This window comes from Girardinichthys multiradiatus, chromosome 9 (genome assembly GCF_021462225.1).
Source record: "Girardinichthys multiradiatus isolate DD_20200921_A chromosome 9, DD_fGirMul_XY1, whole genome shotgun sequence".
NCBI lineage: Eukaryota > Metazoa > Chordata > Actinopteri > Cyprinodontiformes > Goodeidae > Girardinichthys > Girardinichthys multiradiatus.
In genome coordinates, this window is record NC_061802.1 from 22,210,743 (window position 1) to 22,225,343 (window position 14,601).

The 14,601-nt window shown below is 37.4% G+C and overlaps 1 protein-coding gene across 2 annotated transcripts in view; it reads right to left on the reverse strand.

Moving 5' to 3' along the window:
• ankrd13c (ankyrin repeat domain 13C) overlaps positions 1–12,687 on the reverse strand; it is a 33,313-nt gene extending 20,626 nt beyond the window's left edge. Inside the window, exons 1-4 of one of the 2 annotated variants that reach the window (XM_047375173.1) lie at positions 12,595–12,687; positions 12,029–12,494; positions 7,992–8,033; positions 2,743–2,847 (exon numbers count right to left, since the gene is read on the reverse strand). In XM_047375173.1, coding sequence (XP_047231129.1) covers positions 2,743–2,847; positions 7,992–8,033; positions 12,029–12,392 — 511 coding nt within the window. In that variant the 5' untranslated portion in view covers positions 12,393–12,494; positions 12,595–12,687. Of the gene's footprint in view, positions 1–2,742; positions 2,848–7,991; positions 8,034–12,028 lie in introns of both variants that reach the window. The other variant, XM_047375175.1, reaches the window with a different exon arrangement.
• Positions 12,688–14,601: the final 1,914 nt, after the last annotated feature.

Here is a 14,601-nt window from a genome sequence, read left to right on the forward strand (position 1 = left end):
AAACCATAAAACATCCCACCCCAAATAAGATGCTGGTGTGTAACAGAGAGGCTTCAAGATTTCTCAAAGTGCTGCATGAAAAGGGCTATTGAGAGCAAGTGACAGAATTTGAAAAACTCTGCTTGAGTTTTTCAACCTCAGCTATTCAGTAGACAGCTCTGGTATAGCCTAGTGGTTTATTTCCTCTGCAGAAAGCATTACTGCCTGGCACTCCCATAGAAAAAAAACTGCTCCCCATCTTATAACACTAAACATCACTGAGACAGCCTTTAAACCAGTTCTTAAAGCTGACAACTAACGGTGTGAGTGAAAAAGTAACTTAGGACAGAAATAGCCCTTTTCAGCATAACACATGACAACATTTATTTTTGAGGCCCACTTTGCTTCCCAGTTCAAGCACAAATAAAACTTAAAGGGAGACAAATGTGCTCAGTGACAACAAGCATGCAGGTTGGTATGGTCTCTAAAAATATCGATATACACAGAAAAGGTTTGTGAGCTATATGAATGGACAACAGTTGCAACAGAGAGCTAGCAGAAAATAATCTCAGTCCTATTCAAGCCAGGATGTTTGTCTGTCTGTAAAACAAACAAACGTTTCTACGTTTACACATCCGAGATGAAGCTTGGACAAACGCTAAGTTAGATCACACTGGATAACTGTGATGCAAAGCTCTACCAGGCTTACTTTGACAAGGACTCGACATTTATTTTGCTGAACAGAAAAAAAAATTGCTTCAGTTTACGTACAGCATGGTTCTCATATATTCTTATTACAATAGCCATGCTTCTATATGTAGGGTAGAGTCTCACCATTAATTGCTGGACTGCCATCGATTATTGAATAAAGTAAAAAAACAACAACATATGATCCAGACTTGGAATAGGACAACTAAAATATATGCACAAAGAAAAAAACCCACACAAGCTGCAATACAGTGATGTGGGGATCCACAGATTAAACAAAATCCTATCACACAAGCAAGTCCCTGCCTTTTGCTGTGTTAACATATCCATCTGTGGCTACGCTGTGGCTATGCTTTGACAAGGACAGCTGTGGCCGATGATTTTTGTTTAAGTGCATCAGAGACCTTTGGCTTCCCACCTCCCTCCTATAGCATCTGTGAGCAGAAAACACCTAAATGTTTAGGCTTGTCTCAGATCCAAGAGAGAAAAAGTGCTTGAAATAATGATAATAAAAAATACAAAGAGCTACTTTGGTGGTTACATATCCAGCTCCTTATCAGCAAGGTACTTCAAGTCTTATTGAATACCTATGTTGTCGATTCCTTTTTGCACGTACAATTTCATTATATTTTGCATTTAAATCTGAAGCTGTACAACATCTCATTCAGCGACAAGCAGAACAGCTGCCTTACAGATGTAGATGGAAATACTGTCACTTTTCCTTTCCGCAGCACAAATAAATATAACTATTACAGCACAGTGGATATCCAATAGGTTAAATGAGTATGCCGATATTGCCCAACATATAATACCTGATCGTGCTAACAAAAAAAGATTCCTACAGCATCAAGCTGCCTCCCCTATGTTTGACCATTGTGGGGGTGGTGGTGGTGTGTGTGTGTGTTTGGGGGGCTATCTGTTACATAAAGAGATTTAACAGATACTGTTTGTTTCGCACCTTTAGCTGGATGTTGACAACTTTGAATATGGGTCGCGCGTTTTAACCCTGGGCCACCGCCACGACTCACATTCACATTATTCTTTTATTTTCACACAAAACCTGGCAGCACAACATTTTTGCATATTGCCAACAAGACTAAAAATAAAAACCTGCTTTGTGCATGCAAATAAAAACAAACAAAACCACAACCTCACCATACATCATGCTGCGCTAGCAAATTTTCCTATTAAAGTGATGTGCTTTCCTTTTAGCTCTGACATTTCTAAAATGGCAGCGATAGCAATCCCATATGTAAATATGTGTAATTAAGTGAAGCTATGGTTGCAACTTGAGTAGGATTAACTTAATTAGACAACTGTCCTTGTCTCATTACACAAGTATGAAAGTAGAATCCATTTAACATAATTATGTCAGACTTCTTTGCAATAAGCATTGCCCGTTTTAGCTCATTAGTGCTGGCCTTTTTGTGGTTGACGTATTATCTGACAGAGCAAAACAACTGATACGCTATTTATCAGCCAGGAAAATTACGATATAATTCTCAATGGTGGAAGCTTGTTGTGCAACACCAGTGCAAGGCCCTTATTTAAATAATTTTTTCTGTAAATCCCTTCATAGCCAAACCCTATCTATAAAATTATAACTAACCTTGCATCTCTGAAGAGTTAATTTTGTTTTAGAACAGGGCTGTGCATACCTGCAGCAACAAAATATTCTGAACATTTCATATTCAAGTTTTGAAATGGGTGTCAATTTTAAAGAGTAGAACTTGAGCACAAGCAGTCTATGAGGAATGAGAGAAATATGTAATGAATATCATTTCATCAGAACACTTTGAGGAATGCACCCTCTTTCTGATGAACCATAGAAGCGAAAAACCTTGATGGGAGGCAGCAGTGTGGAGGAATGTGTAACGGCCCTTTAACTGATTTGTGCTATGCCCCATTGAGGTTTTCACACAGGAAAAAAAATATCTGACTGAAGCCACAGGATGACTGTAAACGAGCTGGCTGACTGACATTATGTGATCACAAAGACCCTGTAGCAGGGCTTCACAGTTTTGTCTTTCTGCCTTGTCTGTTTTAGATACTTACTCATCTGTCGGTCTCCGTAACTAATGGCCTCTGCAAGGGGGCTCCATCCCTGAGCATTTTTCACCTTCACTGGTGCATTGTGGGCCAGCAACAAATGGGCACACTCTGTGAAAAGGACAATGAGCCAGGTAAGTAATCATAATCACAGAAAACATATCTATAAAACAGCTACTCACACAGAGAGGAACTGTTTGTCTTACACACACACGTACACAAACACACACATGCGTACTCACATACACATTTCAGACTAGTACATACTGTATGTGAGTCAGCATTAAACCATCAAACGTGTCTTGCAAATGATTAACTGATAGAAGGTAAACAGTTTGATCAATTTTCAGCTTTGCACATCGCAAAACTTGACATTTTTTCCATTCTTCATTGCAAAGTAGCTCAAGTTCAGTCAGACAGGATGGAGAACATCTGTGAACAGATATTTTTGATTCTTGACGCAGATTCTCAACTAGACTTAGGTTTTTACTTTGACTGAGCCATTCTAACATATGAATATGATTTGATGTGAAGCATTTCCTTTCAGCTCAGGCGGTGTTTTTAGTGTTGTTCGAAGGTGAACCTTGTGCTTTGCAGCCTCTGACAGGTTTTCTTCCAGGATAGCCCTTTATTTACCCCCATGAAGTCGATCTGCAGAGGTCTGTATCTTCTTCCACCCGAGATGCAAACCTCTGCTGCTCCTCTACAGTTACATGCCATGTCTTGGTAGGTTTGCAGTTGGGCTGCACGATATATAGCAAATATATCAATATCAGTGTATGCAATACACACATCACAAAGACCTGCTTGAGCTGCAATACATCCTAACTATTTCAGTATGCTGAATTCAGGCAGCCTGGTCCTGAAATACATTCGATGACACTTGTTGTAATGCAACTTTACAATATTTTAGAAGGTAAGGAGGCAGTAAAGTGGCACACTCATTAAGAAACTACAACTAACTCGTTTTATTGCCAAAACAGACATCTAACGTAGGCCAGAAGCAGCTTTTTAAACAAACGTTTGTTGTTGAGATGGAAATAATTAACATATTTTCAGTAACTAGACAGACTATCTATTATCTGGGGTTTGTTTTTGCTAAGATCGCTGTGTCTGTGTTGTTTGTTTTCATGTTCTTTGCTCATAAGGTTCTTTAACAATCCTTCACAGAACAACTGTACTTATACTGAGATTAAATCATGCACAGGTTGAATAGTTTTACTAATTGGGTGATTTCTGAACACTGTTGGTTGCACTGGATGTTACTTAGGGCTCACAAATAGAAGGGTATGAAAACATACAGGCCACAATTTTCAGATTTTGTATTTGTACAAAATGTAAAAAAAAACATGTACAGTTTTTCGTCCACAAGTAATTATGCATTGCATTTTTTTGATGCATCACTCAAAGTCTTAAATAAAGACACTGACATTTGTGGTTGTAAAATGTGACAAAGTGTGAAAACGTGTAATAGTTTTGAATACTTCTGCAAAGCACTGCACAACAATCACTTAGAAATCATTAATATTTCTTACTAAGCATATTCTCAGCATGTTTGATGTTGCTATGGTAACTTGCAGGTCATGCAGTTTTCTGTTCAGATTCATCATCTGCTGAATTTTACAGAGGGTTGACATGTTTATACTTCTTCTGGTTAACATACTCTACCAGTCAAAGGTTTTAGACACACTTTCTCATTTAATGGTTTTCTCTAGTTTCATGAATATTAACATTATATGTAGATTTTCACTAAATGCATCAAAACTGTGAATGAACACATATGGAATTATGTAGCAGACAGAAAATTGGAAAACAACTTTAAATATGTTTTATATTCTTTGACAGAGAATGTAAAACGTTTGACCGGTAGTCAATATCTACAGGTTTCTGCTTATTGTAAACATCAGGTCCAGTGTATTCTAATATGGCCGATTTTAGCCACCTCCACAATGACTAATTTAAACTACAGAATGAACAGACAGATTATGTAGGATTGAGATGACAGCTGACCTTTTTATGAACCGAGCCATACGGGAACTACAGTTACACCTTTAATTATCACCAAAAGTTGAGTCCAGATCCAAGCGAATAAAACAGTGAAGTCACTGGAACACATTGACAATGTTTAGAGTGAACCTCAAAGCTGCAACTGTTGTACAACAAATAATAAATGGCCAGACAGCCTCATTTTCTTTCTATTCAAAGACCAGCACCGAGTGCGGCACAGAAATCCCTCCAATCCCTGGGCAGATTGTCAGCAAACCACAGCCAGCCAAAAATGAAGTCTGTTGTTCCGGCTCAGCTGTCAGCGTTGTTGTGACATCATTTATTATGATGTTGGCATCTGTACAGCTCTGTCTCAGCCTTGAGCCAAGCAGTTACAGTTCGTTGAGTGCTGCAGCAAACAAATGCAAACGGAGCACTAACTGCTGTCGAGAAGATATTGTGGGCTTTCAGGTGATAATAATAAGGTGGTAATAATGTACAGCCACATTATTTCTTAGGACTCAGCTTATCCAGTGACTATTTGACCTAATGAAAATAACACAAGTACTCAAGATACAAATAGTCTGTAATGGAAAGTGCTTGAGTTGATTCTATGAGTCAATGTGAACTAATTCAAGTTTTTGAGCTCTTGCTCAGACTTGTTCCTTTATTAAACATCAGTATGAAAACATGCCACAACGTCTGCCTTTTGAGTGTAACATGTTCTCACAATCCTACACCAACCATCTACATACTCATCATGTTTAATAAATGAGAAAGCGGCCTGGGCCTCATGCATTCTGAATAAGTGAGAGTGGCACAGTTGAAGCTTCCCCTGAATTTTGAAACTCTAGACAACACGATTATTTACATACAGCAAGTTCAGCCAGGAGTGGGAGATGTATATGTTCTCATTTTGTTTTTTTTTGTTTTGTTGAGTTAGCCTTTTTTGCAGGCGATGAAGCAGTGGGTCTAATGCTAAACATGTGATCTGATGTGGCGTTACATATCTGAGTTACAACCCAAAGCCTTGTTGTGGGACTACCATCACCCATTGGCAAGATTAGCAGTTGGTTAGACTGGACATAAGTTGTTGGAGAGACACTGTATCCATACTGCTGCTTGGGGTCAACAGAGGTGGCAGGTGCAGCTCCCCTTTCAAGTGTTGTTTGGTCTCCTGATATCCGAAGCAAAGCCTTTTTTTATCTTGTTTTTTTTTGCCTCCCGTTTTTATCTTCTATTAAGCACTTTGTGTTGCCTTTGCTTGTCTAACAATGGGTAAAGAATGTGGATGAAGTAACGGTCTTCAAGATACAGTTATTGGATAAAAACTAAACACCACCCTGATAAATAATTTAATTGCCCTTTTATGCTGAATGAAGCAGTAAAATAACACTTTTGCATTGGTGCTTACACCAGTGTGACTTATATGCATAATTGTCACTAGCAAATAATAAACCCATGCACATGTGATGCTACACACAGAGAGGGCTTTGTCCTCTCCATCAGTAAAAGGGAAGCCACACCCAGACAGTGATCTCATGCCGTAGCCTTAAGCCTGGCTTGCCTGAGCTTCCCGGGAGGACAAGGCAATTCAGGCAAGAAAACAAGCGACCTCATTAGTGCAATCAATGCCATGGCCTCCTATCTGACAACACTGTCCCTTGGCTGGTTGAGCTACCAAAAGGGTAGTGGCAAGGCTCTGATGCCAGTGACAGCAACTGACCTTTGTGTATGTGAAATCAATTGAAACCAATGCTTCAATAGCAGACACTGAACAAACTAGGTTTGGGACATATCCAGACATGATTGCCTGTTCTCCGCTACACCTATAATCACATTAAGCTTAAGCAGATGTGCTTTCAGCAGGTGTGATTTAAACATGCAACCAGGGCGAAATGGGACTAGTCCAGCGATTTACAATCTATACAATTTTCAATCTTTTACAAACCAAGTGGTAAATTTGTACAAATCTTTTACAAAGCAACCACTAAAGAAAAAAACCTCTGTTTCTGAAAGGGATCCACAACACTGCTGAAAGCAGATCAGGCAAGATTTTGGGTGTAAGAAATAAGTAATAAGGTTTCGTCCTTTGATGACAGACAATAATTCAATAGTGAATTAGTGTTTCCCATAATAATGACATTAATACTGAAACTCACTAATGTACTAGAGCTCTTTACGTTTGCCTTGAGATGCATGATGTCGTGCCTGACATTTTTCAATAAAATATAACTAGTCTCATGAAGGTTTAAGGACGGTTGCACCTTCAGATAGTTTCTCTGTCCATTCCAATCACATTTACAAAGCAGCTAAATATGCTTGCCTATCAGATCATCCTCCAAATCTTTGAAAGCTGAAGGTGCATGTCTGATTTTACTATGAAGCTGCACAATCTATTGAATGCAAAATCATGATCGCAAAGCACTGTTTGAACACAATATTTGGTAGAACACTATATTTTAGGTGACATGCGTTCCTGCTCTGCATATTGATAACATATTTGACCTATTGGATAGACTAACTGCCCATAATGCCCACACCTGATCTATTTTTAGTAGCTGGGAGGCTAAAGCTCATGGAGGATGGCGAGGACATTATGTAATGGTAAAGAAAGAAAAGAAAAATGTGTGTTAATCTTTACTCATATTACAATTGCAATTTTGAGAAATAGTATTAGTACCAATTATAGTAATAGTAAAAATAGTTTAAAAAAAAATAGTAATAGTACCAATTATATATTTTCCTGAAATTATGCACCCCTATTATATTATCCAACTTCGAGTCAAATATTTTATGCTCCATCATTGTTTTATATGTATTTACTTACATTGTAAGTATTTGTTTATATGTAAAAATGGTGGTCTGGTAGTCGCACAGCTACTCCACGCCAGGCATCATGAGTTAAAGAAATTCGGTGGATATATGAGCAGTATCAGAATTCTCAGTTCAGTATTATCTTCTAGAAAATCATAATAGAAAATCATAACAATAGAGATCCACGCGGTTATTCTTAACACCCATTCACTCATGCATAAGCATCTAGCCATCTGGGATTTCTGTGGTGATCTGTCACAAATATCTGGTGGTGCTTAGACAGACACATGGAGACAGAAAAATCAACCCGAAAACAAAACAGAAACAAAGCAAAACACAAACAGATGTCATATGTGCTTACAGACATCTTCATTCACAAAGCCACAAACAGTCAGTCAGTCAGTCAGAAACAAAAATACACTGGCAGAGACTGTTTTTTAAACACTGCTCACCTTTGTGTCCCATCATGACAGCGAGATGTAATGGTGTGTTTCCTGTAGAAGAGAGAAAACAGAGTTTCTATAGAGCCTTTAATAGAAACAGGAAGGAGCAGAGGCAAGAACATTATTTATAGAGCAGTCACAGTTTGGTTAATTTATACATTTAAACTGGAAGGCAGAAAACACTAAATTCAAAATTATATGATGATAATAAATGTCTATTATGAGTTCTCTCACCATGACAGGCTTCTTCAGTAGTTGTTAACCAACTGCAACACAAACTATTCTCAATTTATCTGGTGGTGGTATGTCTTGTTTACTGAATATAATCACTTTATGGTAAGATCATCATTAGATATAATCCCAAAAAAAATAACTTTTTCCCAGATGCGTAGAAGAAAGCTTCACTTTTTCCCCAAGATATAAAACATGCCTCAGAGAAAGCCAAACTGCTCGGTCAACTCCCTAAAGGATTCTACTACACAACAAGTGATGAGAACAGGCGTTCACTGTAGGAGCGTCTTAAAAACCTGAAGGTGCTGATATGGTGCAAAAAACAAGCTGCAACTCTAACATGATGCTGTTCTAAATGACTAGAGGTGCAGTTTTTGAGAGAACAAAAATGAATTTTCGAAACATTCGTAACTTTTCAAGAGGGACCCAATCTAAATGATTAGAAATTGTCAATTTAGCTGGAAGTCTAAAGCATTGTCTAAGTGAGGGAGCCCACAAGCAACATAACTAGGCATGGGCTGGTTACTGAGGTTAAGAGGTCAATATACGGAGGTTTTCAAAAAGTTACTCTCAAAAATACTTTTCAAATCATACTTTTCCTACAGTCTAACTCATTTTACTGAGATACCAGAGAAAGTCCAGAGTAATGCCGTGCTGCCTCTCCCCCACATGTTGCTTACCACTGCCAGTCAGCTGGCTGAAAGAGGGCTACTATGCTAAACAAATTTGGCCACTATGACCACAATAGACTTCAAATAATTTTCTATATTCTACTTATTTTGTTTGCTGTAAGAAACTGTGATTTCATGTCTCCAGCAAACAATATCTTCCAGCACAAGGTCACTTAACATTTTAGTTTATTCAGGGGTCATAACCTTCTTAATATTTTCAGTCATATCTCTTTGGTTGGTTGTCAAATCAGATACCAGAGCCAAAATAAATACAAATAAAGTGTAATACAAAATATGAGGTGATAATTTCCAATTCAATAAAATTTTACCTATGTTTGAGTAATTAATTGAATATTTATTTTCATATTTCAGAAAAATATTTACCTAAATCACAAAAAAAAAACGTAAACGCCGTGGATATAGGAAATGGACATGAAATGTTTTCCTTTAAAATATGAAATGGAGGCAGGAAGGGACCAAATGGCAATGGTCAGATATGATATGGGTAAAGAATTGGCAAAGAGGCGGCAGGACACTGAGTCATGAGAAACAGTTAAACCTCAAGAATTAATTTCCAATTGTGTGTCAGTGTTTGTGTAAGTAATTAAACTGCCTTTCTGTGTGATTATTTTATTTAAATTTGGTATTACATAACAGAAAAAAACCAACCAATTTCAATGATCTGTCAGGAGCCGAACTAAAATGGGGATTAACATTCAAAAAGTAGCCAAACCAGATCGACCTACGACACGGAGGTTTGGGTTCCACAACAACACCTTCCTGTCAGACACCCTGCTGAATTAAGCCATATAAGAGCACATTCCTGTGTTGACATTTAGTACAAGTAGGGACCAAATTCTCTGTTGGCATGTGAGCCCAAACAAGACAATATTGTCCTGCTGTCAGTCCAGTTTAGGGCAGAGAGGGGTTTATTTGGAAACTATGTTGTTATCTGTTAGACTTTGCCCTAAACAACTGCAATGAGCTTGCAATTAACAAGGTTTTGTGAAACACACCTTAACATATCATCTATAAACTTATAAATAAGGTGACTTTTATCAAGTTTCTATGACTGATAACTTGTTCATTTCGCTGCTGGGAAGTGATATGCGACTGCCTGGAAGGGAAAGCCTCTTACACAACGTCTATCATCATAATCAGAAGGAACTAGTGTACAGAGAAATGCACTGATCAGGCTTTTGATGGCCGATAAAGAGTTTTCTTGATGTCTGACTTGTTGATACCGATTTTCACAAATTCCTATTACTTTCTAAGCAACATTACTCATAAGAGGAAAAAAAGTGCTGAAGTTTCTTTGATACAGGTAGTACTTTGAACCCAACAGAAATGAAGGAATTACAAGATTAAAATTTCTTGTCAACATATGTCCCTAACATTATCTGATTTTTAGTAAAGAGGAAATATCACATTTATAGCTAGAAAATAAACATCCAAAAAATATATAACAAAGAAATTACAACAAGGATTCCCATTGCTTTCTAAGTATCTACATGCTTTTAAAACACACTTTTCTGACTAAAAAAAGCATTTGAAGCCAAGCCTATGAAAAAAGTTGGAGTGTACTACACATGGATAATGATGTAGTAAACCGTAAATATGTTTATTTATATAGCACCTTTCACTGATAAAAATCCCAAAGTGCTTCACAAAGACTACAAATTTAGTAGTCTTTGTGATCCGCTTAGGCGTGTACAGCGGGAAAGGGAGAACACATAGTTTTCTTAAAAGAAAAGTTTTATTGAAAAATGTCAAATAGATTCTTGTCCAACTACAACAGATAGGCGAAGTCGGGCCCGCTGACAGCTTTGCTGGGACCCGGGACAACTACAAACTCCTTCACACCTGATCTCACACTGTCAGCCCTCCCACCACATCGCTTTCTTCTGCTCCTCTCTTCAGACTCCACACTGGGTCCACCTCCGCTATTCTAGGTCTGGGACAACAGACCAGTTTGTCTCCCCCAGTGGCAGACGTAGGTGAAGTACTCAACCATGTGATATACCATTGATGTGCATGTTTGTGAGCATAAATCATCTCAGCTTAGAAAATGCCTTGTTTGACCACTGTTTTTAATTTTCAATGTGTTCTCTATCAGACAAGAAATGTCTGCTGGTGTCTCTGGATCGTGTTATTTAGAGAAAGAATCCCTTTTTAATCGGCTGAGTTTGATAATTACCTGTAGCCACAACTTATTTTAGTCTCTATGTGAATGTTTGACGGCAGCTGCTGACTAATTTTAACCTCCCCTCCAATCACTACACCTGTAGCATTAGCATTAATTTACTTTTTAGGGCCAATTGTGTTTACCAGGAGTGACTAACGGTGTTGACGTTTTGACAAAAAAAAAAAAAAAACCAGTGCATATAAACCCTCAGTTCAACAAAACATGGACTGATTGCATATTGAAAAGTTTGAGTTTTGGCTGCTTCTATTAACCACTGCTATACTTTTACACATTATAAAGAAGTCTATTTGAGTGAAATAGTGCTGACATCCACATGAATCATTCCCATGGTAGTCAGAACTGGAGCAGAAATCAGGTGGTGTACCAGAATGCTACCTAAATTTAAGTTAGTTTTTAAAGCAAATTTTACCTGCTTTCTCATCTTTCTTGTTTTCACTGTTTTTCTTTATGTTTTCTTTTATGTTTTTGACTTTAGGCATAGAAAATCAGACAAACCTGATCATAACTGAAAAAAAAGTTGGAAAAATGATATTACATACCCTTTAAATTAAATAAAAATGTATCAAAGCACATGTTGGTTGGTGTGTTTTTACAGTAAAAACGGTGGGAGTTGTTTATTTTTGATGCATTTAATGGATAGAGGAATGCGGATAGAGGAATGCATCAGATTTTTCAGTATTTGTTTAGCATTGAGAGCCATCAAATCAGAATCGGCTGGTTCCGATCTCTGCCTGACTAATTGGTGCATTTTTAGTTCTGGATTACAACTAGTGTTTTATCAGGAGTTATTTAGGCCTTGCGTGAAGAAGCCTCGCCTACTTATGGAGACTGATGGCACAATAGCAAAAGTAAAATACGCTTCATTGTACCTTAAAAATGTTTAATTCTGGTGGTTTTTTTTACATAAGCAATAAGCATAAGCAATAAAGTAAACTCACCATGGATGTCCTTCTGAGCGATATTCTGTGTCCGGATGAGCGAAGACAGCCGTCGGACATCTCCTTTAAAGACGCATTCGTGCACCGGAAAGTCCAGCCCGGGTTTGATGATGGGGTTTTTGTTGTTGTCATCAATAACATCCGATGTTGTCCGTGTGTTGTTGGTGTTACCATTATTCTGCGACTGCGTGGACGGTGACTTAATTAACTTGTGGTTGCTGAATATTTTACTCGCCCTGCTCTTGTTGTTCGCCTTGGGGACAGCGAAAGTCCCTGTGGCAGCCTCCTCGTCCGGCTCCAGGAGATCCTCGTCCTTGCTCGGCCTCTGGTCCTTACGCAGGGAGCGGAGCTTCTCTCCGGTCATTTTCTAAACGGTTGTCGCTGACGGAGCAGAGGGTGTCGCCGCTGACGATGACCCTCCGGGCGAACTGATGCGATTCGCCGGCTGGAGCTCCTTACGCAAACGCTGGAAATTATTAAACATTTAATTTAACGAACACCCGTCCCGCCAGAGACGCGAAAACGTCACTTTTCTTAAAGATGAATAAGTGGTTGCTTTTGTTTACCGGTTTATTGTCATAACAAACTGCTCCCTCCCGCCGTCCTAAACTGTCGTTGCTGCTCAACAGAAGCGTCCCCACTAGTACGAAATATTCCGCCTTAAAACATCGCGAGAGTTTAAGAAAGGTTACTAACGGTTATTACCTTAGGTTACGATTACTGTAACTTAGATTTCTCCCTCTTCATGAAAATACAGTATTTTGTTCCTCTAACTGACACAAATTAACACAGATTATTGCTCTATTTCGATCATATGTCTTGCAAAATGACAACAAATATGTCAATTCTATAATCATGAACATCTACTTTGCTTATGGAGGAGGTAAAACTAAATGACTACATCATCGTATCATCTCCACGATTGTAATAATAAGTATTAAAAAGATGTAAATAACTGAACTTTCGTTTCTATTTTCGTCTGTTAATAGTTACCACTATGTACTGTATGTCTACTTTTTCCCATTATTATAGATGATTAATTCCTTACTGTCTGCCTTACAGTTTTATATACTGGTGCTAATTCCACCATATTTCCAAAGTGCACTGCAGCATTTTGGAAATACGTTTATTTGCCCAACCCATTTGCTTTTAATCAGAAGTGAAATTCTGTGACCAGTGATGTCTAATCAGAACAAACAAAAAATAATAATTATAAATACACAGAAATTTAAAGAGGTGTGGACTTGACACATGACACAGAGTCAGCCTCAAGTCACAAATTTGATGACTATAGACTCCCCTAAATGAAATCCCGAAAGACTTTGAACTTGACTCGAACTTTAACACCAGTGACTTGTGACTTCAATTTGGCATACAATAAAAAAAAAAATACTTCAGATTGTTTGTTCAAAGAAATTAGGAGGTGGTGAAGAAGAAATAAACTGTGGTTTCCAAAACATGTTATTCGAAACTTATACAACATCGAGGCTAGTCCATGTTGTCTAGTCAATGTTAGTTTAAAGGCTAAATGTATGTATTTATTTACTGCCTTTCATGATGGACTGGAGGCTAGTAAGTTATCTCACATGCATGACAAAAAGTGTTGTATGTTTTGGTTCTCGGTGTGAAAGAAAAAAAAAAAAAAATCCCAAAATTGTTTAAGTAGTAAAAATGATCACAGTTTCCAGTATAAACGTGAAACCTTCACTTGTTTTATCTAACAAACAGTCCAAACCTCAAAATTAAAGAAAGAAGTTATCAAACTTGTTAAAATGTAAATAATTTGAAATGTAGTAAAACTTTTCATTTGTGAAACTCCAGCTAATAAATATTTTAACAAAAAGTTAGTTAAATTCAACTGCCAGATAATTTTCTGTAATCTGATAATGAATCATACATTAAAAAATATTTAGTTAACTAAGCTGTCATCTGTGGTCATTTCCCCCATATGTAGTAAAGTATGTAACCGTAGACCCGTCCTTGTTTTTTTACATTAAAGTTTTTATTAGACAAAACACAAACTATATATGGTGTCACAATAAAATAACAATAGTTTTACAGCTGGGAGCCCGATGTCAGTAGTATGTATGTAAAACAAATAACTGTCTGGATCCAAGGGTTTCTGCATTTTATTTACAATGGAAAACATGCAAATATTTGTCTTGTATATGGGACATAAAGTCTCAGCTTTCATTTTGTCGTTTTCTGAGGACAAAAGCTTTAATTTTGATTGTGTGTTTTCTTTTTTTCCTTCTGTACATGCATTTAAAAAACAAAAATACATATAAAAATACATCTAACTATCTATAATAGAGCAAATCGTGTTTTTGCTATTTCAGGTAGATTGTTTTTCCACAGTTAATTAATTAAAGAAGGTCAAACACATTCCTCTGCTATCAAAAGAGTTGTGGAATTAAATATCTTATTCCTACATATCAAAGTATTACATTTGGCAGCTATTTGAAGTAGATGCAATGATTTGCAATCTATGTTGTAGAAGTTTTAAAATGTACAAAAGCAACATACAGTGACCATACTGCTTTTACAAGACTGCTGTGTGATATTTGATTTAA